The 13,211-nt window shown below is 37.0% G+C and overlaps 1 protein-coding gene across 1 annotated transcript in view; it reads right to left on the reverse strand.

Moving 5' to 3' along the window:
• Positions 1 to 493: 493 nt before the first annotated feature.
• Positions 494 to 13,211, reverse strand: part of LOC101595518 (zinc finger protein 850-like) — a 545,204-nt gene continuing 532,486 nt past the window's right edge. Inside the window, exon 8 of the mRNA XM_045141246.1 lies at positions 494 to 2,769. Within this exon, the coding sequence (XP_044997181.1) occupies positions 494 to 2,769 (2,276 nt within the window). The remainder of the gene's footprint in view (positions 2,770 to 13,211) is intronic.

Here is a 13,211-nt window from a genome sequence, read left to right on the forward strand (position 1 = left end):
CAGTACTATATTCATTTGCATTCTCACCTGGGTGTTCTGTAATGTTTAATAACATTTGACATAGCAATAAAAGCTTTCACACATTCATCATATTCATATAGCTTCTCACCTTTGTGACTTCTCTGATGATTATAAAGACCTGACTTGGTAAGAAAAACTTTACCACATTAAGTAGACTCATGTCATTAAACTTGTGTGATTTCTGTAGTGCAGAGTGAGTTGTGTCTTGAAGATGAAACAATGTACCACATTTAGTACATTTAGTATATTCAGATGAATTCTTTCATATTTCCTAAGGTCTTACTTTGCAAGGAAAGCTCCTCCTCATTCATTACATTGATATGGCTTCTCAAATATATAAATTCTCTGATGACTGGTTAGCAATGACTTGGAAATGAAAGCTTGCCCACAGTACATTCACATGGATTTTCACCTGCGTGAGTTATCTGATGCCTATTAAGAAGGCTTTCCCACATTCAGAACATTCATATGGCTACTCACCTGTGTGTCTTCTCTGATGGGTAATAAGGTGCGACTTGCAGACGAAGGCTTTCCCACACTCAATGCATTCATATGGCTTCTCGCCTGTGTGAGTTCTCTGATGTATAGTAAGTTGTGACTTGCAGGCGAAGGCTTTCCCACATTCAGTACATTCATATGGCTTTTCACCTGTGTGAATTCTCTGATGCTTAATAAGTTGTGACTTGCAGATGAAGGCTTTTCCACATTTAGTACATTCATATGGCTTCTCACCTGTGTGAATTCTCTGATGCTTAATAAGATGTGACTTGCAGATGAAGGCTTTCCCACATTCAGTACATTCATATGGCTTTTCACCTGTGTGACTTCTCTGATGGTTAATAAAATATGACTTGCAGACGAAGGCTTTCCCACATTTATTACATTCATATGGCTTCTCACCTGTGTGAATTCTCTGATGCTTAATAAGATGTGACTTGCAGATGAAGGCTTTCCCACATTCAGTACATTCATATGGCTTTTCACTTGTGTGTCTTCTCTGATGCTTAATAAAATATGATTTGCAGGTGAAGGCTTTCCCACATTCAGTACATTCATATGGCTTCTCTCCTGTGTGAGTTCTCTGATGTATAGTAAGGAGTGACTTGCAGGTGAAGGCTTTCCCACATTCAGTACATTCATATGGCTTCTCTCCTGTGTGAGTTCTCTGATGTATAGTAAGGTGTGACTTGCAGATGAAGGCTTTCCCACATTCACTACATTCATATGGCTTCTCACCTGTGTGCATTCTCTGATGCTTAATAAAATATGACTTGCAGACGAAGGTTTTCTTACATTCAGTACATTCATATGGCTTTTCACCTGTGTGTCTTTTCTGATGCATAATAAGGCTTGACTTGTAGTTGTAGGTTTTCACACATTCATTACATTCATATGGCTTCTTGCTTGTGTGAGTTCTCTGATGTATAGTAAGTTGTGACTTGCAGATGAAGGCTTTTCCACATTTAGTACATTCATATGGCTTTTCACCTGTGTGAATTTTCTGATGCTTAATAAGATGTGACTTGCAGATGAAGGCTTTCCCACATTCAGTACACCCATATGGTTTCTCTTCTGTGTGACTTCTCTGATGCTTAATAAAATATGACTTGCAGACGAAGGCTTTTCCACATTCAGTACATTCATATGGCTTCTCTCCTGTGTGAGTTCTCTGATGTTTAGTAAGGAGTGACTTGCAGATGAAGGCTTTCCCACATTCAGTACATTCATATGGCTTTTCACCTGTGTGAATTCTCTGATGCTTAATAAGATGTGACTTGCAGATGAAGGTTTTCCCACATTCAGTACATCCATATGGTTTCTCTTCTGTGTGACTTCTCTGATGCTTAATAGAATATGACTTGCAGACAAAGGCTTTCCCACATTCAGTACATTCATATGGCTTTTCACCTGTGTGTCTTCTCTGATGCTTAATAAAATATGACTTGCAGTTGAAGGCTTTTCCACATTTAGTACATTCATATGGCTTCTCACCTGTGTGAATTCTCTGATGCTTAATAAGATGTGACTCGCAGATGAAGGCTTTCCCACACTCAGTACATCCATATGGCTTCTCACCTGTGTGAATTCTCTGATGCTTAATAAGATGTGACTCACAGATGAAGGCTTTCCCACACTCAGTACATCCATATGGTTTCTTTTTTGTGTGACTTCTCTGATGCTTAATAAAATATGATTTGCAGACGAAGGCTTTCCCACATTTATTACATTCATATGGCTTTTCACCTTTGTGTATGTTCTGATGCATAATAAGGCTTGACTTGTAGTTGAAGGCTTTCCCACATTCAGTACATTCATATGGCTTCTCTCCTGTGTGAGTTCTCTGATGTATAGTAAGTTGTGACTTGCAGATGAAGGCTTTCCCACATTCACTACATTCATATGGCTTCTCACCTGTGTGCATTCTCTGATGCTTAATAAAATATGACTTGCAGACGAAGGCTTTCCCACATTCAGTACATTCATATGGCTTCCAACCTGTGTGTCTTTTCTGATGCATAAAAAGGCTTGACTTGTAGTTGAAGGCTTTCCCACATTCAGTACATTCATATGGCTTCTCTTCTGTGTGAGTTCTCTGATGTTTAGTAAGGTGTGACTTGCAGATGAAGGCTTTCCCACATTCAGTACATTCATATGGCTTCTCACCTGTGTGCATTCTCTGATGCTTAATAAAATATGACTTGCAGACGAAGGCTTTCCCACATTCAGTACATTCATATGGCTTCTCACCTGTGTGTGTTCGATGATGCACAGTGAGATGTAATGGGGTGATGTAAGTTTTAACACATTCATTACATTCATAAGGATTCTCAACTGTGTGAATTCTCTGATGCCTATTAGGATCTGAATTCATAATGGAGGCTTTTATATATGCAGTACATCCATATAGCTTATTGAGATATGACTTGGACATGAAAGCTTTTCCACATTTTCTACATTCATATGCCCTATGAGCTGTGTGCGTTTAATAATGCCTAGTGAGATATGACTGGTTAAGGTAAGCTTTTCCACATATATTACAGTCATAAGGTTTCTTACCTGTTTGAGTTCTCTGATGATTACTGAGGTGTGACTTGGAGATAAAAGCTGTCCTGCATTCATACAGTTTGTCACCTGTGTTTGTTCCTTGATCACAAGTCTGATGTAAGTTCTGGTAAACAGTATTCTGGCATTGTTTAAAATCATCAGTCTCTGTCCAATGCATTTTCTGTTGAGTTTTTAATTCTGAGAAATAAAAATAAACTTATTACATTTGAAATACTAAACAAAAATTTGACTCACAAGGGCTTCCCAGTATTTGGTACAGAAACATAATTTACAAAAAGATAGCTCACAATTATTATAGTAATACTAGTTTTCAATTGACTTCTTTACTATTTTCTATGGACAGTTTCTTGACATGAGGCATGTCTTACATAACAAAGCACAAACTCAGCAAATCTTTTCCTATTTAGCAGAATTTATTAGAGACCTCTAAGTGAGATGATGTATTTGGTTGTTTGGTTTTCTTGCATCCTCAATCCTGGTCTAACTTTTTGGAAGACATCAATTCTCTCAGATAAGGTGTATTTAATGATTCAATTTTCAGTGAAATAACTGATAGGATATGAAGAAAAGTTTTTATATTCCCCTGGCAGTTATTTGCCTAAGTATTTACACATCATTTTAGCACATGTTGACTGTATGTTTTTCTCTACAGATATTTGGTTTATTTACAAAGAAGGGTGCCTAATTCTACAACAACATAGGGCATATTTTGTTTGTTTCTAGTCTCCCTACTACCACCTTTGTCCATGGTACATATTCATGATAGTTTTTTAATTTTTTATATGTTTATATGTGAATGTCTGTTTGTGAGTTTGGAAATGTGTGTTACAAAATGCTTGCTTTCTGATATTCAGGTTGGGTCATTGCCTTTAACTTTGTTTAACAGTGTCTACTGTTGTAAAATACTGGGTATGCAATAATTATGCACTATGAGATTGGAGGGATTCTCAGCACTATGGTTGTTTCTGAGGATCTGAACTCATGACTATGCAAAAAGCATATTAACATACTGAATGACCCAGCCACTATTGCATTTCATAATAACTGTGGACATGATTGTTTTATATGTTTTTAAATACTATTATCTAATTAGAATAACAGATGGACATGGTTTTCACTCATTATTGTTCTGAATGAAGAAGAAGGAAGATGACACAGAAAAAAATTCTACATGGGAAAGAAGAAAAACAAACCACATCAGGATATGAAAGCAAAATAATAGCCATTAAAATAAAAATAAAGAGTAAAATATGAATAGGAAAAGTATCACAATATAAGTAAACTGAAAACAAAGCTACTAATACAGAAAAACAGTTAAAACAAGGATAAAAGAACAAATTGGAGAACAACTATATTCTTTCTACAAGATGTTGTTGGCAGAAGTAATGGTGGTTCATCTGTAGACTGATACAATCAATATGTGCTCACTGTTGATGTTGGTAATATGAATGCAATGATGGATGGACTCATAAGTAAGGTCAACTGCAAGTGTGCAGGCAAGTAAGATTGCATTTTCATATAAAAAGCCACTAGAAAACCTTGAGATTGACATAAAAGGCACAGTCCTAAATTTATTCCACATACAGGCAAAAATACAGGCCTCTCCATTGTTTATCAGACAGTAAAAATCCAGAAACAAGAAAACTTACTTCAATACATGGATTTAAGTACCCAAGCAAGAATCAAGTATATGGTAAGGGGAAGGATCCACCCATATAATTGACCCTGTTTTATAATTTTCAGTCATTTTACAACTAAACATGTGAGATTATAATGAATGTCTAAAGGCCAAACAACATAATATAGGCTTAACATTCCCTATACTTTAAACATCAATAAGCAACATGGTTGACTCTTCACCATAAAGGGTGAGAACACCAAAACTTCCCTCCTTTGGTTCTCTAATGCAAAACTTGATCAGCAATTCTCTATTTGATCCTGTCAGATTATTTCTTCTTGTATTCATCTCCCACACATAAATATTTAATGTGTAAAGACTCCCTGGATGTTTTCAGGTTTCAAAAATTTCAAATGCCTAATTCTAGCATTTCTCTCATGTGAGTCTGCTGTTATAGAGTGAGTGACAGCCATACTGATCTGAATCTCTAGAATTAACACCTGCAAGAGACACCTATTTCTAATAACCCTACAGATACCACTGTTGACACAGGAGCTCTTTGTACTGTCTGGGCTGATGTTGTACCTGTGGCTTTACATTTTATTTTCATCTGGGACATGAGAATGGAGTATGTCTTAATTTTATTTGTACCGTCATTTAGATTTTCTTTCTTCAATACCCCAAATGCTTATTTAAAAATCCCTGACACACTTCGTATATTTCACAAACCTAATATGATTTTGTACTTACATTCTCATGCACATTTCACAGACATATTCTAATTTCTTATCATGGAATCTCTAATGCTGTCTTTTTTTTTTTTTTAGTTACTTCTTAATTTCACTGGTAGTAGTAAATATAATTATGCTAAATACTTTCTTTGTGTCAACATTGTAAGCAAAACCGCCATTATAGAATTGTATACTTGAATAAATATTTTTCTTCCTTAAAGTGTTTCTTCTAAGGATTTTGTCACAGCAGTGAAAGTGACTAATGGCATTATTACAGTGAAACATACAGAAAATGGTCAGTTAACAACATAGTACAATATCTAACACACATTTTCCAAGACCACCTAAACAGGGAATTAAATTTTGGAATACATAAAAAAGCTTTCTCCAATATCAGAAAAAGTAGAAAATTTTCCATGTCATAAAGGTGTAATTCACAGTAATAACACTTATCATGACAATTCCTGATAAGTGCTCATCTCACTGACCTGTGTTACACATTATGCATTTACTTGCTCATCTCACAGACCTGTGTTATACATTATGCATTTACTTGCCTGGAAGCCTCTGAATTGAGCCTTCTAACACACCCCATGGTGCAAATCCATGCTCTAACTTGAAGATCAAATCTGGTTTGGTCATACAGTTCCCTGTCATTGGGAAATAATGTACAAATTGTGTCAATATGTTATATTAGGTGGAATTCTATAAGATAAATGCTGCCTTTCTACACCCAATCTCTATTAAGTGAACTGCAAAGTTAGGTTAGAAAAAGTTTATACACCCGGTGTTCACTAACTGGAATATTTGCATGAGGTGATATTGAAAATATTTCCTTCATGTGACTTTGAACAGCATGTATTCATGATAAATGGAAATAAGAGAAAGTGGTCATAAAAAGAAGAAGAGAGGAATATTGTGGAAAAAGAGTTCAATTAAAGAATTTAATAAAAAGGAAAAAGTAAAACAGGGGCTGGAGAGAGGCCTTAGCACTTAAGGCAGTTGTCTGCAAAGCCAAAAGAATTAGGTTTGATTCCTCAGTACCCACACAAGCCAGATGACCAAGGTAGTGCATGAATCTGGAATTTGTTTGCAGTGGCTGAAAGCCCTGGCACATTGATTCTGTCTATCTGCCTTATCCTCTCTCTCTCTGCCTCTCAAATAAATATTAAAAAAAAAAACACGAAGATTCAAAACTAAATTGTTAAAGCTGAGCCAAAACTTGCACTATTATTTAAAAACACCTTAGGAAAATGAAGAAATAAAAATATTAGGAATATTAGGAAAGAATGGACTCAGAATTTATAAGAAATTGTCCTTAAGTCAGTGAATGTATAAAATGACCATGTTCTAGAGCAAAACAAACAAAATACAAATAATTTGAAGGCCACTGAGTAAAGCACATGAATGCACACACACACACACACACACACACACACACACACACAAATAAATTTAAAGAAAAATAAAAATTTCCATAAATCAACAAAGGACTATAATGTAACAAGTAATGTTATATATAACTCAGGGCCTCAATGTACTTATCCATCACTCTTCAAGTCTTAGTGATAAAAGTAGCTCAATGGTAAAACACTTTTCCGGGATGTCTGAACTGCTAAGTTCAATTCAAAGCAAAAAGAAAAAAAAAGCAAAATTTTAGCCTAAGATAAATGATCAGTACAATAAATAAAGCCCATACAAATCACAGGAGAGACTAGAAAAAATTTCCTTGTCTAGAAGTCACATTGATCCAGGTGTGGTGGCACACTGCTTCACCAGAAGCAATTGGGTACCTGAGGTAGGAAAATCACTAAGATTTTGAGGACATACTTGGTGACAGAGTGAATTCCAGGATACCCTAGGGTAGAGTGAGATCCAGCCTCCAGACAAAAGGAAAACATTAACAATGTTGGTAGGAAAATAACTGTAGGGTATTATATAAAGTAATAAAGATATTTCCTCTGGTTATGAATTGACTGTCATCATCTTAAATCAAAGCAGCTCTACTAACCTCCAAGAGACTTTCAACAGTCATATCAAAGAAATCAAGAATGCTGCAACACTGACATAAGTCTATGATAATGGAAATAGACAATCGACACTAAACAACCAGAAAAAATGCTATAAATTTCTCTATTGATATTCCAATTGGTAATGTGTAAATACACAATAAAAACAAGCTATGGTTTTCATTTTATTGACAGTAAACATGAGTATCATAGAAAAAATTGTTTTCTAATTAACCCAATAAGCTCACTCAGAAAGGGGAATTTATAATTTTTCCTTTGGGCTATCACATCCCTCTATAATTGGAGTGAAATAGATGTGATTTCTGTTCCGCAAAAAAATACATGGGATATAAGTGAAATATGACCAAAACAGAAACAAAAATCCTGCATGTTCTCATTATACTTACAAGTCCAAGTTGACATAATAGAGGTAGAAAATATAACAAGTAAGTATAATGTGGAAAATGAGTAGAAGAAAAGGGATAGAATGAGCATACTTAGAATTAACTGGGTGCATTTGGAAGAAATAATTTCTTATGTTGTATAGCACAGAAGTTAGCATGATTCTAGCAACAATTACATTAGTATTTCAAAATAGCTACTAGAATTTTTGAGTGTTCCCTATACAACTAATGCCTGATCTGACAGACTCTTGTCATTATATATGTGTGTACTGTAAATCCACTTTGTTCTACATGTTCCATTAAATATGTCAGTTTAAGAGTAAAATATCAAACAATACTAAACGTTAATAATAATAACTATACTTATCAAGCAAAAAGAAATGTAGGGGAGTTTAGCTCACCCAAGAACATCAGGCTGCTGTAGTTCTCCAGCATCACATCTCTGTAGAGGTTTTGCTGAACAACATCCAGGTGCTGCCACTCTTGCCAGGTGAAGTCCACAGCTACATCTTCAAATGACACCAGTTGCTATAACGAGATATTTCTCTTCAACCCAAGATTATAAAATAGGGTCTAGTAAACTGGACTTCATGCTTCTATGTATATCTTGGTAGGGACTTATTCAATAAGCACAAAGTTTATATGCTGTATCATGGAAAAAAAGACTCCAGACTAATATTCCTATATATTGCTGTAGTGACTCAAGAAAATAAGTTTGTTGTTGTTGTTGTTTGCTTGTTTTGTTGTTTTGAGTTAGGATTTCATTGTAGCCCAGGCTGACCTGAAATTCACTATGTAATCTTAGGGTTGTTTCTAAATCACAGCAATCCTCCTTTCTCACCCTCCCAAGTCCTGGGGTTAAAGCCTTGTGCCACCATGCCAGGTGAAAGATTATTATTATTTTCTAAAATGAAAATAGAATGGAATGGAAAGGCATATATTACGGCTAGTATTATAACATTGTGATACACTGCACGCCCAGAAGATACAAGGTTATGGATTCAATTCTTAACACTAGTAGTGGAATAGAAGCTCTAATAAAGTTGAGGATTTTGACTCCATATGGAGTCTGATGATCAATGTTGGGGTCATGATAAATATGGGAAAACTGAAAGGATTCTGTGCAAGCAATAACCAAATATTAATTCAAAATCAAATATATTATAAGCAATTAATGAAACGTGTTTTGCCATCAATAAACCATGATGCATCAGTCAACTTAACTGCAGTATATGTTGGGAATCCATACAAGCACATTGCACTGTGCATGCCACTATGCCATGCAAGTCCCATGCAATGAACACATACAATCTGAAACATGTTTGTTCACATGTATGTTACAAATAGCACCAATAAAGTAGGACTTCTTTCTCTTCTCTTGAAACTTAGTGGTTTACTAAGAGCTAAATAGTACTTAAAGCCTATGTATTTCTTTCCTAGCTAGAAATTAATAGGTTAAAATAGAGTATAATCATAAGTACTTTAGAGATAGATATTGTTGTACCCAGAACCAGTGCATTGTTATTAGAAAAATGCAGGGCCAGGGTAGGTTGTCTTCCACTGACTGTTAACCATAAAATCCACTGATGTCAGAGAATACTTCGCACATTACCAAGACCCTTAGTTATCCTTCAGAACCAAGTGGCAAGACTCTATTACTAAAGACTACACATGTGTGAGATGCAGGACTCTGGGAAATCAAGCTGCAGCAAAGATGGAAGCCTCCTCCCAGTCAGCTGGCTATCAATGTACTAGGAAGAACTAAGTAGCCGTTGGGAGAGAAAAGTAATCAATGGTGTTACCCTGTGGTGACCATGCAAGTTTTATTGATGGTCAACCAGGTCAAATGTATCAATTGTACTATGTCCATTATGAGGGAGACCAAATGTTCTCTCATTAGACTTGAGGCCTTCTCCATAACAGGGAATTTTTGCTTGGTACTGAATACTTAATTAAAAGCCTCTAGCTGGGAAGGTGTTGCTGTTGCTTTCACAATGCTTGCAAAAAAAATCCCAGCCAACTAAGAGCAGCTTGTGGGGAATGGGGGGTTTATTTTGGCTTGCTGACTTGAGGTGAAGCTCCAAAGCATCAGGTAAAAATAATGTAACCAGCAGAGGGTGTACATAACCTCCTGGAAACATCAGATGCAAAACAATAACAGGTAAAACAATAACAGGAAAGTCTGCCAAACATGGGCAAAGGAAAGGTGGCTGTAACAATACAGTGCCTCCAGGAGGCTTCGATTGTCAAATTGCCAGCAGCTGGGGACACAAGAATTCAGAACACCTAAGTTTGTAGGAGACACTTGAATCATACCACTACAGCAGGCCATAATTCTAGAATAACTACTTCTCTTGCATTGTTAATTTGATATATTATTCCCACCAACCTGCCCTCTAAATATGTTCATGCCTTCTTTTTCATATGGCAGTTACCACTGGGTAGATTCTAGAAACAACAAATTGCTGATAATTGACAGTAGAATGTTCAGTACTAAATGAGACATCACTAGCACATACTCCAGGGCTCAGGAACCATTGTGGAAGAGGTGGATGAATAATTGTGAGAGCTGGGCATGGTGGTACATGCCTTTAATCCACAAACTAGGGCAGCAAATGTAGGAGGATCACCATCAGTTTCAGGGCATGCTGAGAATACATAGTGAATTTAAAGCTACCTGGGACTAGAGTGAGACCCTACATCTAAAATCCAGAAAATAAAGAGTTGTAAGTGCCAAAATTCTAGACAAAAAATTGTTCTTGACATTAATAACCTCAAAGTGGCTGATGCTATCTGCACAAAACCTGCAAAATAAGTGGGAAATAAATGACATTAATATAGAAGAGAGACTAATTGGAAAGAAGAAGGGAATCAGTGTAGATTGGATTTTGGAGAAAGAAAATAAAGGGGGAAGGGAGAGGATTTGTATCATTTTTATATACACTGGATATATTTGGAACAGTTACAAATAAAGAAGTTTTTAAAAGGTAGGATTTTCCCATTATTACTCAGCATTTAAATATGAAACTGTTATATAGCTCTATAAAGTGGTTAGATAATGAAATTCATCTACTAGTATACAATAGTGCATTCTTTAATCAAAGAGGAACTCAGATAACTCCAGATCATACATAGTAGGCAATCTTTGATCCATCCTTCCAAAAACAATCTCAATAAACTCTTGCAAAATATTTTAAATGGCCAGTCTGCATTATTCAACCTAGAATCTCTGAACAATTAGTAACTCCAATTCTGACATGTATAACCCGTGATGAAGTTCATGGCATCCCGGTTCTGTCTATAGCTGTGATGCTCAGTCTGGTGAACACTCTATCCCAAGGCCTCAATTTCCCTTGCTAATTTTCTTTCAATCCTTGGATACCAATACACTCCTGTGGTTTCTAATGCAACTAGTTGCTTATCTATGCCATGGCCCCAATGGCCTACATTTAGGGCTCCACTTTACTTAGGGGCCATTACAAAAAATGTAAGAAACCCAATGATGATTTCATTCCTGTAGTTGATATGCTTCATAGTACTAGATGGGCTATGAAATTTGTAAATTTGATGGGAATAAACATGAATTTGAATAGCAGGACACTCCTTAAGTATTTAGGCACCTTGACTTTTAAAAAAGACAGCATTCTTTCTGATGTCCCAACACAGAACAGCTGGGTAATTCCCAGCGGTGGTTTCTCAAGCAACTTTGAAGCAATTGCAGTTCAATAGGACCTGTCTCGAGGATAGCATGGTTGTTTCTGTGCCACCTCCTTCTCACAGTTTTCTATTTCTAAATACAACTCTACACAAGTTCTTCAGAAACAGAAAAAGTTCAGTTAGGTTTTCACATAAATTTCTTCTACTCCAGCCTGCTCAAAGCTCTTAATTCTTATCATAAACCAGACCTCAGAGTTCCTAGATCTAACTGCATTAAGATCTGTAAACTCTGACCAGAATAGTACACCAAACTGTGTTGAAAACTGCATGGCTTCTCTTGGGCCAATATTACAAATTCCTTCTGCAAATCAGTTCCAAAAGACCCAAAGCCGCACAGTCATATTTCCTACAGCAACAACTTGCTGACCTGTTGTTGGGAGCTATAGTTGCTCTTTGACCATGAGAACTGAAGCTGTTTATGGATCTCCAGGCACAGAGGCCTTATCCTATGGCCTTGGCAAACAGTCTTCAAACACAGAGGCATTTGTGCAGCAGACTTTAGGCACATAGGCACTGTCTGGAAAGTTTTATTTTATGTATATAAGCTTGTGCTTGCCTGAATAAATCTGAGACCTTGATCAGAATATAGACTTGGTCTCCTTCTTTGTGTCTCTTTTCTCCCATCCAGGTAAATTTCCCCTCATGTGCTTGTTTAACTCCCCACTGGCTGGGGCAAATGGCACCCAAACTTGGGGCTTGAGGTACAAAATGTGACCTGGACATCGCTCAAGTGGACGTCCGTCACCCCCATTGGATCACCACCTCATCGGTGAGTAAAGATGTGCATGCAGATCACCACAGGAGTGCCCACCTGTGATACAAATCCGGAGAGGTAAGAAAAGTGATGCAATTTTGGGACAAGCATTAAGTAAGCATGAATTGTTTGTTGAAGGGCTTAAAACATAGCTCAAGACATGAGGAAAATGGGTTAAGAAAAAAGATTTAGTGAAATTCTTTGTCTTTTTAGAAGATGTCTGTCCCTGGTTTCCCCAGGAAGGAACTATAGATGAGAAGCGGTGGCACCATGTTGGTGACAGTCTAAATGACTACTACCATTCTTATGGTCCTGAAAAGGTTCCAGTGCAGGCATTTTCTTATTGGAATCTCATAAATGAGGTACTACAGGTCTGCCACTATCACCCTGATGTTTCAAAAGTAGTTACAGATAAATTCACCAGTAGTCAGACCTCCCTCCCTAAGAATGAAGTCCCAGAGAATCCCTACCCCGCCTGCACTGGCTCCCCCTCTGTGCTGTGCTGCGGGCCAAAAACCTGCCCTTTCTCTCCAGGCTCTAATTATTCCTCTATTATCATTCCTATGCCAGAAAATGTGATGATCCACCACCTAATAACCCAACCCCGCCTAGTAGCCCTCTTCTGCAATCTATCTATCCAGTTCTGTCTAACTTAAAAAACACCAATCCCTGAGAAAGAGGCAAATAAAGCTGAGGGAGAGGCTGAATTGCAGGATGAAACTACTAAATATCATAACCCTGATTGCCCCACCCCCAGGCACTTTTGGGTACACGGTCACCACCCTGTAACATAGCACCCCATTCTTCTGCCCCAGCACTTGACGCTTTCTCTGGTCTAGAAGAAATAACTAGACAAGCCATTACTAAACTTTCCCGGGAGGCACAATCTCT

Source organism: Jaculus jaculus, unplaced genomic scaffold (assembly GCF_020740685.1).
Source record: "Jaculus jaculus isolate mJacJac1 unplaced genomic scaffold, mJacJac1.mat.Y.cur mat_scaffold_34_1_3701052_arrow_ctg1, whole genome shotgun sequence".
Classification (NCBI taxonomy): domain Eukaryota; kingdom Metazoa; phylum Chordata; class Mammalia; order Rodentia; family Dipodidae; genus Jaculus; species Jaculus jaculus.